Consider the following 24,872-nt stretch of genomic DNA (forward strand, 5'->3'; position numbering starts at 1 on the left):
TGTGTGTGTGTGTGTGTGTGTGTTATGAAATGAAGTCACTCTGCACCTCCTGTGGTCACTCGTCCAGAACAGAGCCATGGTGCTGCAGGTATTGAGAAGAAGCACACACCATGACCACATTAGCTTCTCCTTCTCTCTCTCTCTCTCTCTCTCTCCTTCTCTCTCTCTCTCTCTCTCTCTGACAGACCTGGCAGCAAACACAGCTCATTCTTAGTTATTAAATAACCTTCTGCCAACAAAGGGCACTGGAGGACATGCTGCCAGTGTAAAGGTAATGAATACCTCAGAGACGAAGCGCAGGGACTCATCACCATCACCAAAATGACCTCAACATTATTTTCCCTTTCACAGTGGTGTACACACATTTCTGTTCATAAACATACGATATATCTCACGCTAGAACCGGTTCTGAACACCATAGACATGATGTATGTGCTTAGCCTTTAAAAATGTATTATTCTAGATGCAGAGGGAGAAATGCTTGTGGGTGTGGCCTTTTTGTTGAGAAGTCAAAGTTTATACACTACATTGCCAAAAGTTTTGGGACGTCTGCCTTTACATGCACAGCTATAACAACTTAAACTCTTCTGGGAAGGCTTTAGGAGTGTGTTTATGGGAATTTTTGACCATTCCTCTAGAAACACATTTGTGAGGTCAGGCACTGATGTTGGACGAGAAGGTGTGGCTCTCAGTCCCTGCTCTAATTCATCCCAAAGGTGTTCTATGGGGTTGAGGTCAGGACTCTGTGCAGGCCAGTCAAGTTCCTCCACACCAAACTCACTCATCCATGTCTTTATGGACCTTGCTTTGGTCACTGGTGTGCAGTCATGTTGGAACAGGAAGGGGTCATCCCCAAACTGTTCCCACAAAGAGCATGAAATTGTCCAAAATGTCTTGGTATGAAGCTGAAGCATTAAGAAGTTGAAGCATTAAGAGTTCCTTTCACTGGAACCCCTGAAAAACAACACCAGAATTCAATGATATGGAGGGGTGTCCCAATATTTTTGCCAATATAGTGTATATGATGATGGAACCATGGTTATAGGTTTTTCTTCCACTGTCAAATGTTGTCCCTGTGTAGCTCCGGGCAGGACGTCCAGCGAGCCAGCGTGATCGTGAACCTGCCAAACCTGGTGCGTCAGAACCCAGCCGAGACGTTCAGAAGAGTGGTGCCAAAAGTCAGGGTAGGAAAATCCTCTCCCACTGCCTTTCATTCTTCTCAGCCCTGACTATCAGAACATGATCCACTCGTATCATAGCGTCTCCTAGCAATAAGCCAAGGTGACTAGCCCTAAACGTCTCTTCTACGCTCCGTCACAGGAAGTGCTGCACGTGGCCGGAGTGGACATGCAGCTCGCCGCAGCAGGCTCTTTCCTTACCGTCCTCCAGGACGACATCGTCCTCATCCAGACGCACACACACTCCATCCTGCAGATCGTCCTCCTCAACCTAGACCACCGGGACACAGGTCAGTGACAGCGCATGTTCTTCTCCAACAGATACAGTTACATGGAATTGTAGACCATTCAGACAAATGATACTTTTATGTTAGATATCTAATCTAATCCTGGGATCATGCTAGCAAGAAACGGCACCTGAGGAATCTGTTCACTTGCTCAAACTTTAAACTTTTTTTGGTTACATGACGATGCCTACATGGAAGGGGTCTGGATTATACTCATACTAAACACAAACTGTTCAGTACATACTCTTGGTACTGAATCAAATGCAGTAGGTACTGAATCAAATGCAGTAGGTAGTGAATTGAATGTTGTAGGTACTGAATCAAATGCAGGTGGTACTGAATCAAATGCAGTAGGTAGTTAATTGAATGTTGTAGGTACTAAATAAAATGCAAGTGTTACTGAATCGAATTCAGGATGCACTAATTCAAATGAAGAAGGCACTAAATTAAATGCAAGAGGCACTGAATCAAATGCAGGAGGTACTGAATTGAATGCAGTAGGTACTGAATCGAATGCAGTAGGTAGTGAATTGAATATTGTAGGTACTGAATCGAATGAAGTAGGTACTGAATCAAATATAGTAGGTACTGAATCGAATGCAGTAGGTAGTGAATTGAATGTTGTAGGTACTGAATCAAATGCAGGTGGTACTGAATTGAATGCACTAGGTACAGAATCAAATGCAAGTGTTAGTGAATCGAATTCAGGATGCACTGATTCAAATGCAAAAGGTATTTAATTAAATGCAAGAGGTACTGAATCAAATGCAGTAGAAACTGAACTGAATGCTATAGGTACTGAGTCGAATGCAGTAGGTACAGAATCGAATGCAAGTGTTACTGAATTGAATTCAGGATGCACTGATTCATATGCAGAAGGTATTTAATTAAATGCAAGAGGTACTGAATCAAATGCAGTAGGTACTGAATCGAATGTAGAAGGTGTTGAATCGAATGCAGTAGGTACAGAATTGAATGTAGTAGGTACTGAATCAAATGCACAAAGGAACCGAATCAAATGAAGTAGGTACTGAATCAAATGTAGTAGGCATTGAATCGAATGCAGTATGTACTGAATCAAATGCAAGAGGTACTGAATCAAATACAAGAGAAAATGATTGAAATACAGTAGGTACTGAATTGAATCCGTGTGATGTGTAGTGATAACATGCTCTACACTTCAGATTAAAGGATGCAGATGGTTACACTGCCACTGGATGCTCTTTAACATCACCTTACAGTATAATCTCACACATGACCAGTCCAGAGGCATGAAGTTAGTGTGTAGTGACCACTGTTCTAACTGAAAAAAGTGACTTGAGCTTTGTGTTACCAAATTTAGACCCACACACAAATGATTATAATCCATTAGACAAGTATAAGACATAAGTTCATTCTGACTTTAATGTAATAGCACTGAAGTTCTGCTGGAGGCCCAAACCCGGGGGCATTTAGAGGACACTTTTTAATGCATTTATGCGTTCAAATGATTTATGCCTTGTCATTCTGCATCGCATTAAAACGCCACCTGGATTTGTTTTCCTTGAAAGAAAGACAGTGAATCCTGTCCAAGTCCTGCTCTTTCCTCTGAGACTCAGCTTTATTTATCTATCTATCTATCTATCTATCTATCTATCTATCTATCTATCTATCTATCTATCTATCTATCTATCTATCTGTCTGTCTGTCTGTCTGTCTGTCTGTCTGTCTGTCTGTCTATCTATCTATCTATCTATCTATCTATCTATCTATCTATCTATCTATCTATCTATCTATCTCCTTCCCACAGTGGTCAGCAGCGCTTGGCTCGAGACTTTGTTATCCGCTATCGACGCTTTACCGAAGGAAACCATCAGACAGGAGGTAACGAGAACTTTCTTTCTCACTTCTTTCCTTTCCCACTGTCGCAACTTCCAGATCTGCTGTCTGTCTGAATATAGAACACAGAAGTGAGCCGCTGAGGCGTGACTGCTACTGTGCTGTGATCTTCTTCACAGATTCTGAGCCCACTGGTTTCGAAAGCTCAGCTCTCGCAGTCCGTTCCGGCTCGTCTGGCCAGCTGTCGCATCCTGGGGAAGGTGGCTGCCAAATTTGAGTCATCCGTGTGAGTCTCATGTTTGTGTGAAACGTGAAGGTTTGAGGAATGAAGGTTCGCATCCATTGTTGTCAGGAGCGATGAAAAATCACTCTATCATGGGTGTGATATTATGTACACAGTGACTGATATGATTTTAATAAACTACATATTTCAATAATATTTCAGATGAAAGCCAAGCGTTTGTCATCAGCAGATGTTTTCTTGATTATTGCTAATTTCGCAATCTTAAATAATTCACAGAAAATCCATACACGAGCTGATTAAAGCTGTTTTTTTATCCATTTATAGTTATATTTAATGTTCTGGATCATCTATGATTCAAGTTCCTCTCTTTACTTGAAGGTCCCTGTGAGAGCTGTTGCTATAGTAACGATAACGTATCAGAACATCAGCATTAATATCATCCTGAGCTACTGTCAGAGCTGCTGTTATAGAGAATTAATCAACACCACTCTCTGACCAATCAGAATCCAGGATTCAGCGGCCTCGGGTTATAAATCTGAGTGTCACTGAGCGGTTGTACTGTTCTGCTCTCTGCGCAGGGTGAAGAAGGACCTGCTGCCTCTGGTCAGGTCGTTGTGTCAGGACGTGGAGTACGAGGTGCGCTCCTGCATGTGTCGCCAGCTGGAGAACATCGCCAGGGGAATTGGGTAAAAAGATAAATACGAGAGAGGAAGAAAGAGAGAGAGAGAGAGAGAGAGAGAGAAAGAGAGAGAGGCAGCAACATAAAAGAGATAAATCTTTCTGATAATTGATTCAATAAACCTGATATGAAAACAAGAATGGTTCAGAGCCAAATGATTCAGATTGAAATTATTCAAATCAAAATGATTCAGATCCAAATGATTCAGATCCATATGATTCTGATCTAATGATTCAGATCTAAATGATTCAGATTTAAATGATACACATCCAAATGATTCAGATTCTAATGATTGAGGTCCAAATGATTCAGATCTAATGATTCAGATTTAATTGATTCAGATCTAAATGATTCAGATTTAAATGATACACATCCAAATGATTCAGATCCTAATGATTGAGGTCCAAATGATTCAGATCTAATGATTCAGATTTATTTGATTCAGATCTAAATGATTCAGATTTAAATGATACAGATCCAAATCATTCAGATTCAAATGATTCAAAGCTTTTTGTACTCGTTTTTTTAACCTGTAATAATAATATAATTATCATATACAGTAATAAACACCAATCAGCACCTTCATCTTTAATTCCCTTTTCCAGCTGAGATGATGATATCATAATGAAATTGTGATATTTTTTTTGCACATCTCTAGCACTTCTACACACTCCTTTGTTCTCTTTCAAAAGGAAATACAGATGTATAGAATAAGCAGGAGTACTAGCGAGGTGTGGCTTCCTCTCATACTGTCAGAGCTCCTCCTACTACATGCTACAGCTAATAAACGCTAGTCTGGGTGTTAGCTGAAGGTGGACCAGTGCACCAGTTCATTTTCATGGTGATCTGCTCTAACCCTGATTGAATCTTTCAGAATCTTAGACTTTTCAGTACTCCATGTTGGGTGCAGATGTTCGGTCAGAGCTCTGCTCAGGATGTGCACCAGCAGTGCTACGAATGCATGCAGGATCTACCCTGAGTGCTATAAATAACCTCAATATTTTTAAGCGTATACATCATTTTTACATGTGTTTTTGTGGCTCAGACCGGAACACACGAAGGCTGTGGTGCTGCCGGAGTTGGTGGAGCTGGCACGCGATGAGGGCAGCACCGTGAGACTGGCAGCCTTCGACACCATCATCAACCTCCTGGAGATGTTCGACAGCGGTGAGCCTGCACTACATTTCTGTTTATTTATTACGCCATTCAGATCAGGATTATTCTCATCCTGCACAAATCATGTTTCTACATAATGCTTAAGATTCCTTTAGTTTCAGTTTTATTTAATGTCACAAGTTTTGGTCTGACTCAGTCAGAGTATTTTGGGATTTATCTCCTCACTTCTACATCTCCCTCTGGATTCCTTCTGAGCTGCTTTGTGAATTGTTTAATGTTAAAAGCGCAGTGCAGATAGAATCCTATAAAGCTTCTTCACGTCTTCTCCACAGACGACAGGACACGTGTTATATTCCCGCTGGTGAAGACTTTCTGTGAGAAGTGCTTTAAAGCTGATGAGGCCGTGCTGGCATCGCTGTCCTTCCAGTACGGCAAACTGTGTCACGGCCTCTCAGGTGAGCGCTCCTGACCGTCAGCACACCTGAGCTCCTGATCCAGAGCGCTAATTACACCATTATCACCTGTCTTCATTTAACGAGCTGATGCTAATGCTAAAGTGTGATTCAGTGCAGATACTTTCTCTGTGTAAGATTGTTTTACTGAAGACAGACAGACAGACAGACAGACAGACAGACAGACAGACAGACAGATAGATAGATCAAAGCCTGTTTTGTTGATTCTGACATTAATACAGCTATAAGGAGCCAGCTTACACATTGTGTGTGTGTGTTTTTCTTTCTTTTTTTGTTTGATACACATTTAGTATTTATTTGCTGCAATTTAAAAGACTGAAAAGTGGCATGTGCAAAAGTTTGTGCACCCTCCTAGCTCATCTTGTAAAGTCTCAAGATGGGATGTGGGATGTCTCAAGGGGGGATGTGGTAGCTTAGTGGTTACAGTGGTGGACTAATGATTAGAAGGTTGTGCACTAAGCTACCACTGCTGGGCCCCTGAGCAAGGCCCTTAACCTTCAGTTGCTTAGTTAAAAATGTAAGTCACTCTGGATAAGGCCAGAAATTTAAAATCTATCTATCTATCTATCTATCTATCTATCTATCTATCTATCTATCTATCTATCTATCTGTCTGTCTGTCTGTCTGTCTGTCTGTCTGTCTGTCTGTCTGTCTATCTATCTATCTATCTATCTATCTATCCAAGAGGATGAAAGTTCCAGAGCAGAATAAATTTAACAAGCTTTCGATTTCTCTCTCAGGGTGTTTTCCTTAAACTCAAAATGATAAAAAATACTTTTATACTGTAAAAATGAGGAAATGCTTCCTGTTTGCAATTTAATGTTGTTAGGACATAATAGAATATATCATGATATGAAAGGGCAAGAAGAACTAGACAAGTATATGATGATGAGGAGGAGGACGAGGAAGAGGAAGATTTCCTCCCACTGTTAAACATAGGTTTATTTAAAACAAATCTATTCATAGATCTTAAACTATACGATCTAAAATATTTCAGAACAGATTATAATTTCACTGATCTGAATGTTGCATCCAGAAAATGGACTTGCGTAAGCCTCATAATGTTACCTCAGAGCTCAGACTTCCTCCCCAAACGTTCTCTGTACTAAAGCCAGCCACCATGAGCTTGCATTCTGTTTTAAAAGCTCTGAGCCTTCATTAATTCCCCTTCTGTCTTTGCTTACACACCAGCACTTTATACAGACTTTATACAGATCTCTGTCTCTCCACACAGCGTCTTTCACAGACGAGCAGCACCTCTGGTTCCTGGAGTTCTACAAGAAGCTGTGCTGCCTTGGACTTCAGCACGAGAATGGCCACTGCGAGAGCCAACCTTACCCTCTGGAGCTGGAGAACAAGTACGCACTGGTGCGCCGGAACTGCGCCTACAATTTCCCGGTGAGTGAGACACGAAGCCCTGACATCTCACAGGCTTAATGAAAGCTCAGGAAATACAGATTTAACACCAAATAATACAGAGTTCACAACAAGACACCATTGAGCATCCGCTCCCGTCTCTGAAGCCCGATTTAGAGCACGGCTTCATATCCTCTTCCCCTTCATCTCAGCAAAACTTAAAAGCAACACTTTTCTGAAAACATGCAGAAGGAGTGCAGAGAGACCTGCTGCGAGCGAGGATGCCTTGATCTGCAAGCTCATGAGAGGAAATGAAACCCGTATCTGCACCGTCTGCACCGCTGAAGCACGATTGACCTCAGAGCTGTACTTAAAGATCAGAATAAGGCTGATGTCACACACACACAGGGAGCTTCAGTGAGGAAAAAACATTCGGTTATTTGGTAACTAGCTTATTTTTATCTGTTTATAGTTACAAAGTAGTTCAGTTATACACAATAAGGCTAAAACTTTGTGGACACCGGGCAGTCATGCCTGTCTGTTGTTCCTTTTTTGAAAAGCTTCACTCTGTAAAGGCTTTCTGCTCCATCATGCAAGCTAGCAAGAAGCGGCTAGCAAAGTTCACTGGCAGCAAAGGGAAGCCCTTCTAATGCAGTTTAACCTCAAATTCAATTTTTTTTAGTTAGCTTAATTCGTCTGATTAGTAAAATCAATTGTATCCCAGAGATGTAAATGCATATTTTTATTCTAGATAAATCACACAAAAAATGAATATTTCTGGCATACTGTAGCTTAGGGTGGTGGTAGCTTAAGTGGTTAAGGCTCTGGGTTGTTGAAAGATCAGGGTTCAAGCCCCAGCACTGCCAAGCTGCCACTGTTGGACCCTTGAGCTGCATCATGGCTGACCCTGCGCTCTGACCCCAACCCCCAAGGATGGGATATGTGAAGAATGAATTTCACTGTGCAGTAATGTATATGTGACAAATAAAGACACCTTGTTCCAGCTCTCAGGTCCACTCATTTGACCCTAAACAACATTGTAGTACGTTGTTATGATTACCATCTCTTAATCCCTCACTCTGTCCACAGGCCATGGTGTTGTTCGCTGACCCAAACCACTTCCTGTCTGAGCTGTACCGGACCTTCTCCAGCCTGTGCCACGACCCTGAGATCTCGGTGCGGCGCACGGCTGCCGAGGGGTTCCACGAGGTACTGAATCGTACTTCCGGGCGGTTTTACTTTCACACAAACCTCACATATCTCATAGCTGGAAAGATTAGCTAGATAACAAGCTGGTGTTAAGTATTATGTTTAGCAGCGATTTGGAACATTCTGTTTCATGGTTTCTGAAATACTTCTGTTAACGATAGCTAATTAGCTTACCAGACAAATGCTAACCTACTATAAGATGCACAGTGTTTCTCGTTCATCGCAGTGTCGCAGTCATACCACACTGAAACGCAGTCACAGTTTTCAGAATTGTTCTTAAAAGGTGACTAAAAATACTCAAAGTATTACAAGTAGTGAATTTTTTCAACTCAGGTCATCAGCATGTAGTCATATTCACAGCTTACTGCTATAGATGTATGATGGTGTCGCCATGGCAACAATGAACTGCTGCATGAGTGTTTACATTAAACCTGCAATGAGTCATGAACTGACTCTACTGACCATTCACACATGCCATGCTGGGGGATTTTAGATGTAATTACCACACACACACACACACACACACACACACAGTGTGTAAAGGTTATAACAGAACTCTACTCTCTCTCTTTTTCTCAGGTGGTGAAACTGCTGGGTCCGAATGTGCATTATGTACACAAAGAGCTGATCACCTTACTGCAGGATGACTCATTAGAGGTGGTACCTGTGTGTCTGTGTGTGTGTGTGTGTCTTGTAAGACACATGTTTCTGTTCATACTGTTATGCGTGGGTGGATTGAAACAGTGTGTGTGTGTGTGTGTGTGTGTGTGAGATTCACTGCTGTCTATCCTCTACCACATGGTGTGTGATGACACTCACACCCACTGACGCTGAAATGACCACTGAGTCTGTGACAATTTAACACTAGAGTCATTTATATTCTCACACACTTCCGTACTGCAGAACTGAACTGGGGTTGAACATCTTACTTTAACATGCTCCTATTATAGAGTCTCTGTCTGAGTCTCTGTCTGAACATTTGTCTGAATGTCTGTCTAAGTTTCTGTCTGAAGCTTTGTCTCAACCTATCTCAACTTTCTGAGTCTATATCTAAGTCTGTGTCTGAGACTTTGTCTGAGTGTCTGTCTGAGTCTCTGTCTGAATGTCTGTCTGAATGTTTCTCTGAGTGTCTGTCTGAGTGTCTGTCTGAGTGTCTGTCTGAGTCTGTGTCATTGTCTGAGTGTCTGTCTGAGTCTTTGTCTGAATGTCTGTCTGAATGTCTGTCTGAATGTCTGTCTGAATGTCTGTCTGAATGTCTGTCTGAATGTCTGTCTGAGTGTCTGTCTGAATGTCTGTCTGAGTCTTTGTCTGAATGTCTGTCTGAATGTCTGTCTCAATGTTTGCCTGAATGTTTGTCTGAATGTTTGTCTGAATGTCTGTCCGAGTCTTTGTCTGAATGTCTGTCTGAATGTCTGTCTGAGTCTCTGTCTGAATGTCTGTCTGAGTGTCTGAATGTCTGTCTGAGTCTTTGTCTGAATGTCTGTCTGAATGTCAGTCTGAATGTCAGTCTGAGTGTCAGTCTGAATGTCTGTCTGAATGTCTGTCTGAGTGTTTGTCTGAATGTCTGTCTGAGTGTCAGTCTGAATGTCTGTCTGAATGTCTGTCTGAGTGTTTGTCTGAATGTCTGTCTTAGTGTTTGTCTGAATGTCTGTCTGAATGTCTGTTTGAGTGTCTGTCAGAGTCTCTGTCTGAATTTCTGTTTGAATGTCTGTCTGCATCTTTGTCTGAATGTCTGTCTGAGTCTCTGTTGTAATGTCTGTCTGAGTCTCTGTTTGAGTGTCTGTCTAAGTCTCTGTCTGAATTTCTGTCTGAATGTCTGTCTGTGTCTTTGTCTGAATGTCTGTCTGAGTCTCTGTTGTAATGTCTGTCTGAGTTTCTGTCTAAACCTCTGTTTTGAACTCTGTCTGAATCTTTGTGTGTTTGTCTAAGTCTCTGTCTTAACCTCAGTCTGAGTCTATGTCTGGGCCTCTGTCTGAGTCTCTGAGTTTCTGTCTAAGCCTCTGTATAAGTCTCTGTCTCAACCTCTTCCTGAGTCTATGTCTCTTTGTGAGTTTCTCTGTCTGAGTTCGGGTCTGTGGTGTTTGTTTGCAGGTACTGGATGCTTTACTCAATCATCTCCAGGAGACACTTGAGCTGGCAACATCCAGGGGAGAGGGAGCAGGACCTGAGAGCAAGGTACCTCTACTCTTGTGTGTGTGTGTGTGTTACTACATATTATATGAATTATATAATACTACTACTTCTTCTTCTACTAGTAAAGCTATTCTTCATCCTTCTAACTCTATAAAAACTACTACTACAAAGACAACTCTTCCTCCTCCTCCTCCTCCTCCTCCTCCTCCTCTACTACTGCTACTACTAGTAATATGTGTATTATATCCTCCTGATGTATGCAATGATTTTTTTCTCATCCAACCGCATGGCTCCCCTCAGCAGGTGAACATTCCTGACCTGGTTCCTGCGCTGGTGGGAGCTGAGCAGAAGGCGGCGTCCTCACTGCGCTGGCGTGTCCATGAGAAGCTGCTGCAGCGTTACTCCTGTCTGCCCCGAGTCATCTCCGGAGACCACATCTACTTCCGCTTCCTGCAGAGGATGTTCAGCATCATCACCACTAATGTGAGACACACACATACTCACACACACACACACAGACACACACACCTGACACAACTTTCATTAGAGTTAACCTGTTTTTCCCTCCTCTGTGTGTGTGTGTGTGTGTGTGTGTGTGTAGAACGTGTTACCGGTGCAGAGGGAAGCTGCCCGGACCCTGTGTGTGTTTCTGCGCTACAACCGCAAGCAGGAGCAGAGACAGGAGATCATCAGCAAAATAATACAGGGTGAGAGAGATTTACACCTCCGTCATAAGTGTCACCCAGATGAGGATGATGTTCTGAGCCTGGTTCCTCTCAAGGTTTCTTCCTCACATCATCTCAGGAGAGGTTTTCCTTACCACTGTAACCTCAGGCTTCTCATTAGGGATAAAATAGTCACTTTAAACTTTAATTTTTTTTCTATGTTTCTAAACTTCTTCTCATAAGTTGCCCATTATTAAACGCGCTATACAAATAAAATGAATTGAAATTGAACATAATTAACATTCATCAAAAGGTGAAAAGTTTTAATCTTAATAGCATTTGATCATTTTTATTTTATAATCCATAGATAATACTTTGTCCATATTTGAGTTGCATATAGATTGTTAGTATATCTTATTATTATTATTATTATTATTATTATTATTATTATTACAATTTAATGACAAAACATGTATATTATATTTGTGAATTATATTTATTTATGTATTTTTTTTACTTTTATTAGAATATTAATTCTTACATATTAACTATAAAATCTGCTAATGCTAATATGGTCTATACTATAATATAATGTCCATAATATTAATATAATATAATATAATATAATATAATATAATATAATATAATATAATATAATATAATATAATATAATATTATTAATATATTTTTTATTAGAATATAAATGTATAAATACTGACCACAAAATAATGCTATAAAATCATGTCTGCTAATGCTGTGATTGCTGTGTTTTATAAATAAATAAAAAATAACATTTAATTTATTTCTTATTTAAGAGCTTGCTCAAGGGCGGAGTTACTGGAACCGCTTACGGTTTCTGGACCTGTGTGACATCGCTATAGACCTCTTCTCTAAATCCTACTTCTGTAAGCACTTCCTCCTGCAGGCGCTGGAGCTCATTACCGACCCCGTGGCTAACGTCAGGTGACCTCTACATCTCTATCACACATCTGTACATACACAACTCTCTCCACAGCATGTTCATATTTCCCAGAGCCAGGGTTAAAGCGTCCGTATGTGACTGTCCGTGTGCAGGTATAAACTGTGCTACATGCTGCCCAGGCTCAGGTCCACTATCCGGCTCCCTGCTGATAAACATCTGCTTCAGCAGCTGGAGTTCTGTGTAAGAAAACTGCTCTGTCGTGAGAAGGACAAGGACGTCGTAGCCACCGTGCGAAAGGTGAGACACGTTCTCACTTACTGCTCTCTTAATTAGCTGGAAATAATTATGTTCTAAAAAAACATTTCTTTTTCTTAGACAGTTCTGGAGTTGGACAAAATGGACATCACAGAACCGGTATTTATTTTTTCCTTTCTAACCTGTTCTAGCTTTATCAGATAGTGTTGTGTAAGTCTCATGATATGATATGATATATGATATGATATGATATGATATGATATGATATGATATGATATGATATGATATGATATGATATGATATGATGTGATATGGTGTGATATGATATGATGTGATATGATATGATATGATATGATATGATATGATATGATATGATATGATATGATATGATATGATATGATGTGATGTGATGTGATGTGATATGATATGATGTGATATGGTGTGATATGGTGTGATATGGTGTGATATGGTATGACAGCTTAGACTATGTTTCACTCTGTCAGTATCATAAAAGGCATGAAAGAGACCTACTGGACCAGAAGAAGGAGAAGGAGGAGACTTTACTGCTGGAAATGGTGAGAGATCAGTACAAGCTTGCTGGACAGGGTTGTGTGATAAGTCTTACAGATGAAGTAAGCAGTCACCCAAATCTTATTTAGCCACCAATAATATGTCAATAACATCAGTAACATTGACACCAATAATATATCAATAACATCAGTAACATTGACACCAATAATATATCAATAACATTTTTAGGCAAAATGTAAAACTTTAGATACAAATATATATTTATTTCTTTATATTAATATTTCTCTTCATGTATAGAAATAAATGTTCTCAGGATATCAGTCGGACATTGTCGTGTGTTAGTGGACAGTGTTATTTTTTGGTGTAATCCTCAGGAGATGCTGGAACGACAGCAGAGTGAAGCCAAACTGACCGGAGAGAAGCACAGTGAAAAAAAGAGTAGGTAACAAACATCTAATTGAGGATCAGTGTTAAGGAAACTCTCCTTTATGATGTCTTTCTATAACTCATGGCCATGCTGGTATAGTAAAATAATGGACGACAGGATGGTGTGATGAAGCTGAGCTACTGTTACCATGTGCAGGTTCGTTATATTACTATAAAACCACATCCTGAAGCTTTTTTTTCACTTCCCCTGCTATTTTTTTCACTTCCCCTGCTATTTTTTATTCGTCAAAAACAAATTTAAAGTCACACTGAATGTTGTTGAACATCATGAACAAAGATGGTTCTTCTTCTCGCTTACGTTATAGCAGCTATAAACACTCATTCACTCACCTGACCCTTTATTCTGTGTTGGAGTTGATAAGACCAAAACAGCTGCAGCATGTCAGGTTTCCAAGTAACCCCAAAGAAGTTGCCGGAAATCTTCTCTGACGCTGGAGCCTCCTTCCCTAAACGTCACATAAACACATGATTCCTTACAGACAACTTCAGCACATCACCCAGTGCACAAGGCTTTTAATCCATTCACCTGGAGCGTCTGCTGTAGAAGTTAATCTGAATGAGCTGTTGCTATGGCAACGATAGCGCATGTATACGGTGTAAGAGTGACGCTCTGATCTTCCGTACAGGACGAGACAGCAAAGCAGGACTGTCTGCTACCAAAGGCATGTCAGGGTCCACATCTGGAGCCACTCTCTCCACATCTGCTGGTTAGTGTGAGCTCTGAAGGAAGGAGCATGTTGTGTTGAATGTTGTGATGATGATGATGATGATGATGATGATTACAGGTAAGGAGATGCGGAGAGCCAAACTAGCTCGCAGCCGTTCCCTCAGTAGCCACCCGAACACTCCCAAAATGTCCAACTCTGATAAAACCCTGTGAGTAGAACTTCCTCACTCTGTCACTTCCTTGCTCTGTCACTTCCTTGCTCTCTCATTACCTCACTCTCACTTCCTCACTCTGTCACTTCCTTACTCTGTCACTTCCTTGCTCTCTCATTACCTCACTCTCACTTCCTCACTCTGTCACTTCTTTACACCGTCACCTCCTCACTCTGTCACTTCCTCACTCTCACTTCCTTGCTCTCTCACTTCCTCACTCTGTCACTTCCTCAAACCATCACTTCCTCACTTCCACACTCACTTCTTCACACTGTGACTTCCTCACTCTCTCACTTCCTTACTCTCTCACTTCCTTAGTCTCTCACTTTCTCACTTTGTCACTTCTTTACTCTCTCACTTCCTCACACTCTCACTTCCTCACTCTGTCATTTCCTCTTCCATGCTGCTGATGATCATAGAAGTGCCAGAAAAAAAATCTTTTCTTTTATCCTGACAGTATCATTTGTCTTCCACATTAACACTTTACAGCAGGGTTATTTAGTGTCACACCCCTTAAGGCAAGACTTTGCAGGCGATGCTGATATTCTTATGTATTTTCTCAGTCCCTCCAGAATATTGCTGAGTTTTTTAATGATAGTCGCCGGCAAAAATTCTCGATTTGGAGTCTGTACATGACAGTTTGCTTGAAAGTCGTTTAATCATTGTTTTATCAGGAAAACACTGTGCTCTTGTATCATTTTTACCCTATTTTTTTAGTATCAAGTCAACAATAATGAACATTTTGAGACATTTAATTCCTCTGTAATACTGTAATAATTAGGATTGAGTCTGAACAGGTAAAGTGTCATGAATCCAGCTCATAAACTGATATAATGTGCTTCATAAGCTTTTTAAAGGTTTAAAAAGGAATTATTAATGGGTAATGATGCATAACCTGACATACAGTCTATCAGAAAACAATCTTTTCAGAGATATATAGCAGGACGTGCTGGGAAGTGGGTGGAGCCTGAAGCTTTATTCATAGTTGCTATGATTCAGGCGGAACAAAACAAAAGGAACAAAAGGAAACCCGATGCCATCATATCATTACTACAGTTCAACGTGACCATGAACACTGCTGTAATGTCTGATTGCCTTAAAGACAGTAATTAATGTCTCGTTATGTTCCACACACACTGCATTAACCCTCTGTACTGTTCCTCAGAAAAGTGAAGGAATCAGGAAGTTGCCCTGGATCAGGGAAGAGCTCCATAATAACAATTAATGGTAATTACGAACACCCCACCACCACCCACCCGTGTGTAACCCATGATCTTATATCTGTTAATACATGTTTACTAAAATGAGAACCTAGTAACTGTTGTATATTATATTATACACCAGTGTTTCTTTGGTACTTTTAGGTATATTTTTAATGCTTAAGCTTTATGTTTGTACCTTGAAAAGTGCCCCTAGGGAAGATAATCTCTGAAGTCTACTGAAGAATAAAATCTTTTCTAGAATCTCTTATCGAATAACTTCTAGGCAGTATTCAGGAGAACCCATGTTCACCTTCCACAATGTCTGCACCTCTCTCTCTCTCTCTCTCTCTCTCTCTCACTGTCCTAGATGATGCCCTGAGACCCCATCATTTCGTGGGGTCCTCATCCACGTCGCTGTCCCAGACTCCCTCCACCTCGTCCATGCCTGTGCTGATCCGCAGCAACACGAGCAGCTCTGTAGAGCATCGCAGCAACAGCAGCAAAGACACACAGTCCAGAAAACTCTCCATGTAGGTCTGAGTTCTGTCGATCAGTTACACTCAATACGTTCAGAAGGTTCAGCAGGTTCTAACTCATCTAATCTCGGGCATGTTAGGAGTGGGCGTAGTCAGAAGTTTAGTAGGAGTGGATGGGTGTGGTCAGAGGGTTGAGTAGGAGTGGATGAGCGTGGTCAGAGGTCGAGTAGGAGTGTATGGGTGTGGTCAGAGATGAGCAGGGGTAGATGGGCATGGTCAGAGTTTCTGTAGGGGTGGATGGGCATGGTTAAGTTTCTAGAGAAATGGATGGGCATGGTCAGAATCTTTGTATGGGTAGATGGGTGGGGTTAAGTTTCTAGAGAAATGGATGGGCAGTTGGATGGGAGTTTTTACAGGAATGGTTGGGCTTGGTTAAGTTTTTAGAGAAATGGATGGGTGTGGTCAAACTTTCTGCATGAGTGGATGGGTGTGGCCTAAGTTTCTAGTGAAATGGATGGGCATGAATGGTTGTAGTTAGAGTATCTGCTGTAATGGATAAGGGGCGTGGTCAGAGTTTCTGCAGGTTTAGATGGGTGTAGTCAATATAAATAAACTAAATATTAATATTATAAAAATTGTGTATGTTTAATGACTGTTTAAGGTGTAAGTTAGCTTCTAATCTATAAACAGATAGTTTAGGCATGATTCTGAGTATGATGCCACCACCACCATGCCTCACATCATCCCTCAGAGTGTCCAGTATTTATACAGTATCAAGGTCACATGACTCTATACTCTGCTAATTAACTGAGTGCTGATGGCAAACAAAACTAGTTCTTAGATCCATTTAATTTCCATGATCTAACAGTACAGAATGTGGGGTGTGAATATTCTGCATGCGGCTCTGTATAAATCAGACTATTTTACCGGTTTTGTTGTTCAGTGTAATGCAGTGGAGATAACTTGTCTTCGAATTTTGCTTTGAGTTAAGCTAACACTGGTATTATGAAATATTGTAAGACCTGTCGCCTCGTAGAAGTGTTACAAATTTTAATTTTTTTCCTCGCTGTGTTTTAGACAAAGGAAATCCAACTCGTTTGGCATGCAGTCAGGAAGGGAGTGATGTACCACTCAGGTGAGGGGACTCTGACACGGAGCCTGAAGGAGAACCAAACGGTGATCCGGTCATCTTCAGGACACTGTGTCCATCCCTCATTCCTCCTCTGGAGCAAAAGCAGCTGAACTCTCACACGCTCAGGCTGTGGAGGAGGAAACAGAGGCACCAGAATTCTACTCACAAGTAAACATCGATCCATCTCTGCCTTATTCCACACCAAAACTTGTACCATTTGTCCAAAAAAAAAAGAGAGAGAGAGAGAAAGAGTAATAGGTAATATGATGTATTTTATTTATTGAGTCATTTATTTTGATTTGTTTTTTCTTTTTGTATTATAGCATGCTTTGCAGAATCTTTGTTTTATAATATTTTCCCACTTGCTAGGATAAAAGTGTGTATTTTTATGACTGAGCACCACCTTTAGGAGTTCTGGGACTCTCCATTTCCACCAGTGAGATTATTCCTGGTGCTTTAAAGCACCCGAGTGATTCACGTCACAACACAGAACCCAAACAATAAAGCCCATGGTGAACACCACTCATGACTTCCTGAAGTTTCTGAACTCTTTCTTTATGAATTGTTGGAGAATTGTGCAAATATTTGTTTTCCTGAAAACGGTAAGAAAACTACAAAGCACTGACACTGGAGACTCCGTCCATAAAAGTTCCATAAACATCTCCTTACAGAATTTTATCAATTTATATAGATCAACCACCTGTGCGTGAGCCGTTGCTATAGAAACCGTAACATATTTGAACGCCACATTAATATAAAAGCTGCTGCTACATTCTGACCAATCAGAATCCAGGATTCAGAAGGTAATAATGACTTTAATCCAGGAGAATTAGGTAGTAATCTATAAGGTTTATAGCTTGATGAGTAAATATTTCTGTTTATAACGATTCATTACTGCATGTAGATAAGTGTTTACCATATTCCATTACGTACATTACATACAGCTTTGGTACAACGCAGATTCCAGGAACGCTAATCAGTGCACAGAAGAAAGCGTTTGCTAAATATGTTTTAGGTGAAGCATGAACACGAACACGGCTACTTCTTAGTGGGGTCGATTACACGGCCCATATGCAGCAGGCTCTTGGTGGCCTCGTGATAGACGAGGAACAGGAAAGGCCGATTGAAGGTGAGCCTCGGAGGAAGAGTGTCCATGAAGATACTGGAGGAGGACGGGGCAGCCGAGCCTCCTTGCTCATCCACTTCCACCAGGACCTTCTGCAGTGCCTGCAATTAGTAAAGACATGAACATCATACCAGCTTCAGAATATCACATTACATTAGCTAAGATTTCTATTTTATGTTCAGAAGAAGTGGTCAGACCGCAGGGGCAGCTATGGTACAGCACCCATGGAGCAGGGAGGGTTAAGGGCCTTGCTCAAGGGCCCAACAGTGGCAGCTTGGTGGTGCTGGGTCTTGAACTTCAATCTTCCGATCAACAACTCAGAACCTTAACCACTAGAGCCACCAGTGACCCTTTTTAATTAATACATACACTATATTGCCAAAAGTTTTGGGACATGAGATCAGGTGAGTTCAGGTGTTGTTTTTCAGGGGTTGGGCTCAGTCCCTTAGTTTGCTGTGGAGGAACTTGACTGGCCTGCACAGAGTCCTGACCACAACACCACAGAATACCTTTGAGATGAATTAAAGTGGAGACTACGAGCCAGACCTTCTCGTCCAACATCAGTGCCTGACCTCACAAATGCGCTTCTAGAAGAATGGTCAAAAATTCCCATAAACACACTCCTAAACCTTGTGGAAAGCCTTCCCAGAAGAGTTGAGGCTGTTATAGCTTCAAAGGGTGGGACAACTCCATATTACATTCATGTGCATGTAAAGGCAGACGTCCCAGTTTTGGTCTGGCTCACAGTCTCCACTCTAATTCATCCCAAAGGTGGGGTTGGGGTTGAGGTCAGGACTCTGTGTAGGCCAGTCAAGTTCCTCCACACCAAACTCTCTCATCCATGTCTTTATGGACCTTGCTTTGTGCACTGGTGTGCAGTCATGTTGGAACAGGAAAGGGTCATCCCCAAACTGTTCCCACAAAGAGCATGAAATTCAAAATGTCTTAGTATGAAGCTAAAACATTAAGAGTTCCTTTCACTGGAACTAAGGGGCGGAGCCCAACCCCTGAAAAACAACACCTGAATTCAATGATTTAGAGGGGTGTCCCAAATCTTTTGCCAGTACAGTGTATTTCAGGTGTGTAGAAACTTAAAGAACTGTGGCCATGGTCTTCATTTCTGCATGACTCAGTGAGCGTGGTCAGAGTTTCTGTAGAAATTTTTAGCTGTTGTATATAATTATTAAATTCCAACTGCTGCCCCTCAGTTACCCGGTTACTGATACTCTACCTCAGACAGTTTCAGCTCAGAGGTTTTGCTGATTCCTGACAGATCTGCACTACTGTCCTCGAATTTGGTGAAGCCCAGACTGGGGAGGCTTTTCATCAAGGAGAAAGAGTACTCCACTGAGAACCTGGGTATCTGGACCTCTAACTTCCTGTGGAGTGATCACATGACCAAAAACACACAATTACTATTCAATCACAATTAATCGTTGATGTATTACAGTTTATAGAAATCAGCTGGACCCTGACGTACGTCTTCTTTAGCTTTGCCACCCATCCGAGGAAGACTTCAGCAGTCAGAGCTTCATCCACAGACGTGTAATCTACATCTTCATCCGGCAGCAGGAGCAGCATGGCAGTCCCATCAGCACACGGCAGCTTCAGAATGCCCACCTTCAGAGCCGGGTCATATGCCAGGTAATACTTATCAGAGCGGATCATCATGGGCACCTGGATGATGTGGTACTTATCAGCATAGAACCGTTCCTCCTGGGTGAAGCTGGAGTTAAACGGGAGCTTCCACTGGCCTGGTTAGGAAAAACACAACAAACACTATAACCTTAGAACTCTTAAAGATCCTTCAGTTATCCCTCTGGAGCAAGTGATAAAGTCTGTGTAGAACTTGCAAACTTGGAATGTAAGTGCTCCTGATTTTCCAGTAGACCTTTAAAGAACCCAGTTTCCCTTATCTCCTAGAGCAGCATGGGGATCTGATCTTGTTCTATAGAAGCCAGGCCTACATTTTGAAGCAGCTCAAAAAAGTGTGGTGTACACTATTACAAGTTCAGAACCCATAATGGTTCTCTGTTTATCCCTCTTCAGGAACCCTTAAAAATCCTAAGAACTTACAGCATGTTCCTCTACTAGAAGGTCTTCAACTTGAACCTTTTAGTCATCCACTGAACCTTTAAAGAAACTTCGAAGAACCCATTTCAACCCATCTACTGAACAGGGTTCTGGCCTGGTTCTCTGTCATTTAGAACATTTAGAACAAGGGTTTTTCTGTTATCCCTCTACTGGAATGCTTAAACATTCTACAGCATACTGAACTGTACAGTAATGTAGCATTTCTCCTTTAACCAGGTTATAGGCAGAACATGTTTAAAGGGATGAAGGTTCTTCTGGTTCCAGTACGCTCTTAAAGAACCCTCGAAGAGCACCTGAGAGGTTCTCGGTTAAACAATGAGGAAAAATTTTAATTTTGTTTAGCATAAATAACCAGTCAATGCACCCACTTTTAGGGAACAGATTTTTTTCAGAGCTTTTCTTTAAAGGGTTCTGCTTGGAACCATTTCTGATGTGTCCTACATAGAACCTTAATGCTTCTGAGTGAATCTACAGTACAGATGTTCACACATCAAGGTGCGTTGGTGATATGTGAACATCTGTACTGTAGATTCACTCAGAAGCCCAAGTCGTAGTTTTTGCATCATGTCCTGAAGCATTCTCAGCAAGATGATCTAGAACATCAAGACAGGAAACACAGAACCCCTGGAAAGGAAGTGAGAAGCACCCTGATGGATCCTCACCTGTAAAATATGCAGCACTGATGAGCATGAGCTGGTTTTGAGCATTCACATTGTCCAGCACCTCCCTGATCTTGTTCCCAGTGTTGGCTGTGACGTACTCACTGATGCTGGCTTTAGTGGCCTGCTCGTTGGAGAACTCCACACTCTTCAAATCTGCGCTGTAGAACTTCTTCACCTGGCTGCTGAAACTGGACTCGACCTGGACTTGCTTGCTGATGAACAGAGCCGTCGCTAAAGTCTGAACCACAGCTTCCTTCATCTGCTGCAACAGCGTCGGGATCCGCTCGGGTTCTCCATCTCTCTCCATAGGAGCCAGGTTTAACGCCTGCAGCAGCTCCTTTCTCGTGTTGTCTTCGGCTCCTGCTGCCAGGGTTGCCAGGCTCAGGGAGGCTGCTAAGGGTGAGAATGCAAAGTTATCATCGCTCATGCTGGCGATCTTGCGGTACAGCGCCGTGGCAAAGTCTGCACTCCGGGCAGTCAGCTCCTGCGTGTCCGGGCTCGGTGTCTGACCCCGAGTACCTGCGGCGAGGAGGGTTACGCTGAGCAGGACACAGACCTTCTCCATGTCTCCTGTTCATGAAAGAGAGACAGACGTTTAATAGTATTTATTTAAAAATCCTAATTAAATGTCAGCATGTCTGGCATAGATGAAGGCTCATCAACTGAAACTCAACCCCAGCAAAACTGAACTGCTGATCAATCCAGGCAACTCATCCCCAGGTCAGGGTCTTGAGATATTCCTATACAACTCTCTGATCGTCCACTCCTCGCAAACTCGGGGTAACCCTGGACAATCAACTGTACTTTTCCTCCCATGTTGATAATGTCACACAATCATGTCGGTTACTTCTCTACATCACAAGGATTCGGATGTTTTTATCCACACAGGCTGCTTGTTCAGTCTCTGGTCATTTCGAGACTGGACTACTGCAACTCTCTACTGTCAGGTCTACCTCTGAACACAATTCGTCCACTGCAAATGATCCAAAATGCAGCTGTGTGGCTTGTTTTCATCCTGCCTAAGTTCTCCAAGACCACCCCAGTGCTGCTCCTCCACTGGCTTCCTGTAGCATCAGATTCAAAACGCTGACTCTGATGCTGGCCTACAAAGTCAAGAATGGACCAGCACCATCTGACCACAAAGCTCTTAGTACTCCTCACACTGACCCTCACTCTATCACATCTGCTAGCAGGAGGAAACCATTCCAGCTTCACCTCTGACTGTTACAAAGCTCTGACCATGGAGACTCCTTAACTAAATGTTACATAAACACTTCACAGAAATCATCATCATCATCATCATCATGAGTTTTAATCAGTTTATAAGGAGGGTTTGTTTGAAAGCTGAGGAAAAGAGCAGGTTTGTGGGAAAAATGGCGGATTAATATAACATCAATCTGAAGAAACAGAATCTTTCAGCGTTACGGCATGTGGAGAAAACTTTTCAACGATTCGTGATTCAACACGGGAAAAATAAAAAATAAAAATTTTAAATTTATTTCTAAAATATATAATATTTTATTATATATATATATATATATATATATATATATATATATATATATATATATATATATATATAATAAGAAAATAATATAAAATTAAAAATTTATTTTTCAAATAATTTTATTTTTTAAATTTTACATATATATAAAATAATAATTATAATAATATAATTTTTTAAAATTATTTTTAAAAGCATAAAAATATAGCATTTATATTAATATTAATAATATTAGTATTATTTATTTATTTATTTATTTATTTATTTACATATTTTGTACCTATAAATATTACTGAAATTAAATTTTTTTAATTGAAATGAATATTTTGGTGTGTACAGTAGATTTAATTCTTATTCCTGTTAAATAAATTGCTCTTTTTAGCTGATATCCAGAGCAAAGCCAGCATTCTATTATCATGTTGTGAGTCATTTCTTCAGATTACTGTGCACTATAAGAGAAAGCTTCTACTGAAAAAATCTGTGTCTGAGTTCCTGAGCAGTGAGTTGTTATCAGTGTGTACATTTCAGTGTAATTTAGTGTAAGAGGATGAGATAAAGTAAACACAGTGCTGGAAGATAACCTGCAGTGTAACTGGGAGCAGGCTGGAGGTACGAGTTTACATGGGCAAAGTGCAAGATACGTATAACACACAACACCTGATCAATACTGACCCTGTGTGTGTGTGTGTGTGTGTGTGAGAGAGAATGATATCGGGAAAGCTTTTACAACATGACAGCCATAATTATATTATTATTATTATTATTATTATTATTAATAATAATAATAATAATAATAATAATAATAATAATGATGACTGAGTTTTCTATTGTATTATCCTAAACATGTCACTGATACCCCATTGTTTGTCTAAGATTACATCATGAACATCACAGATACCCCACTGTTTCTTTCCTTTATCAAGAAACTGGATCAGTAACCCCTTCAAAATAAAATCTAGTCTTTAAATTCAGTCTGTATGAAGAACAAGAGAAGGAAGAAGCATCATCCCCGTGTCTGAGGATAATTTCCTACACTTTTATTTATTATTCCATCCCATAAACATTGGCCTTTTATTCTGAGAGAATAACGACAACAACAGCAACAACAACGCCTTATTATTGCTTTATAATAACAATTATTATTATTATTATTATTATTATTATTATTATTATTATTTCTAACGTCTTCTGAACATCAAGGATTTGACTATTAGATCATTTTTTGTAATAATATGACTCCTGGCTTCTATTTTGTGTGTGTGTGTGTGTGTGTTACGATGACAGCATCTTTTCCAGGCCTGTGTGCGTTCCCTGCTTTTTATATCATTCTTATTTAAGATTATTGTTAATGGTAAAGCAATAATAAGACGTGACCCCCGGATGCGTAAAATGACACGCACTGCACACATTTCTGTTCGATTTAAACCCGCAGCTCGGGAAATAATCTTGCGTGTGAATTTCCGCTTAGGTGCATGATAATAAAGCAGCATCTCAGGTCTCAGGATCAGGGGATACTCACAGTCCAGATGATCTTCCAGCAGAGGGAAAAAGCCCAATGTTTTTAGCAGTGTTTCTGTCCAATAATCCTGAAGCAGAAGGAGAGAAGTCGCGGATTAGAGCCTGATCCTCAGCAGCTCGGTGTGTAATGCACACACTGTGTGTGTAGATTCACCAACACACACACACACACACACACACACACACACTCCCTCTTACACAACCCTCAGGATTAAAGCCTTCATCTGTCTACACAAAACCGCTTCCTGACCAATCCAACTGCTCAGAAAATAATAATCATAATCATAAAATAACATCCTAAAGCGGTAATCTGAGTTGAACATAACCACGCCCATATTCACTCAAACAAACAAACAAACAAACAAACAAATAAATAAATAACATGTATATAAATAACATGATAACTGTATTTTGACATATCTGTACAGTGTGTAGGATATTGTATAGTATATTAATATAGAGTACTGTGATTTAGAGCACTGTGCATAAAATAGGAGCGAAATATGTTTATTTTCTTATTTCCAGTAAAAATTGTATTCTAAAACAATTACATATTCTTTAATAAAATATATCATTTTATTTATTTATTTATTTATTTTTCATTTTTATCTCTAATAAAATTTTACACGCTGTTCTAGCATTTTGCCACTAGAGGCACAAGAATCGAGTAAATATTGATGTGTCGTTCACATGCGAGTCGGCTCATTGAGTCAAATAATCTGATTCACTGAAAAAAAAATTCTCCTCATACCTTTATCCTTGTTTACAAGGTGAAGGAGTCGACTTTCGAGTCGAATGATCTGATTCACTGAAAAAAAGAAAAAACATTTTCTCCTCATACGTATATCCTGGTTACGAGGTGAAAGAGTCGACTCGAGTCAAATGATCTGATTCACTGAAAAAAAAAAGCCTTTTCTTCTTATAATTTCATCCTGGTTTACGGAGTGACAGAGTCGAGATCTTGGG

General features: G+C 40.6%; 2 protein-coding genes across 3 annotated transcripts in view; one reads left to right on the top strand and one right to left on the bottom strand.

Moving 5' to 3' along the window:
* Positions 1–17,263, top strand: part of ppp4r4 (protein phosphatase 4, regulatory subunit 4) — a 24,006-nt gene extending 6,743 nt beyond the window's left edge. Inside the window, exons 3-25 of one of the 2 annotated variants that reach the window (XM_058379611.1) lie at positions 1,082–1,184; positions 1,321–1,468; positions 3,255–3,328; positions 3,463–3,569; positions 4,106–4,213; positions 5,252–5,373; positions 5,655–5,777; positions 7,030–7,193; positions 8,241–8,360; positions 8,940–9,017; positions 10,452–10,535; positions 10,797–10,976; positions 11,095–11,200; positions 11,974–12,121; positions 12,233–12,377; positions 12,456–12,494; positions 12,839–12,910; positions 13,241–13,304; positions 13,940–14,020; positions 14,099–14,189; positions 15,358–15,419; positions 15,762–15,924; positions 16,948–17,263. In XM_058379611.1, coding sequence (XP_058235594.1) covers positions 1,082–1,184; positions 1,321–1,468; positions 3,255–3,328; positions 3,463–3,569; positions 4,106–4,213; positions 5,252–5,373; positions 5,655–5,777; positions 7,030–7,193; positions 8,241–8,360; positions 8,940–9,017; positions 10,452–10,535; positions 10,797–10,976; positions 11,095–11,200; positions 11,974–12,121; positions 12,233–12,377; positions 12,456–12,494; positions 12,839–12,910; positions 13,241–13,304; positions 13,940–14,020; positions 14,099–14,189; positions 15,358–15,419; positions 15,762–15,924; positions 16,948–16,993 — 2,428 coding nt within the window. In that variant the 3' untranslated portion in view covers positions 16,994–17,263. Of the gene's footprint in view, positions 1–1,081; positions 1,185–1,320; positions 1,469–3,254; positions 3,329–3,462; positions 3,570–4,105; positions 4,214–5,251; positions 5,374–5,654; positions 5,778–7,029; positions 7,194–8,240; positions 8,361–8,939; positions 9,018–10,451; positions 10,536–10,793; positions 10,977–11,094; positions 11,201–11,973; positions 12,122–12,232; positions 12,378–12,455; positions 12,495–12,838; positions 12,911–13,240; positions 13,305–13,939; positions 14,021–14,098; positions 14,190–15,357; positions 15,420–15,761; positions 15,925–16,947 lie in introns of both variants that reach the window. The other variant, XM_058379610.1, reaches the window with a different exon arrangement.
* On the bottom strand, positions 17,255–24,140 carry serpina10a (serpin peptidase inhibitor, clade A (alpha-1 antiproteinase, antitrypsin), member 10a). Its single transcript, XM_058379642.1, has 5 exons — positions 23,908–24,140; positions 20,885–21,454; positions 19,609–19,882; positions 19,360–19,507; positions 17,255–18,229 (listed from the first exon to the last, which is right to left on the bottom strand). Exons 2-5 carry the CDS (start codon positions 21,447–21,449, stop codon positions 18,041–18,043), a joined length of 1,176 nt encoding a protein of 391 aa, XP_058235625.1. The 5' UTR covers positions 21,450–21,454; positions 23,908–24,140; the 3' UTR covers positions 17,255–18,040.
* Positions 24,141–24,872: the final 732 nt, after the last annotated feature.

This window comes from Hemibagrus wyckioides, linkage group LG25 (assembly GCF_019097595.1).
Source record: "Hemibagrus wyckioides isolate EC202008001 linkage group LG25, SWU_Hwy_1.0, whole genome shotgun sequence".
Lineage (NCBI taxonomy): Eukaryota > Metazoa > Chordata > Actinopteri > Siluriformes > Bagridae > Hemibagrus > Hemibagrus wyckioides.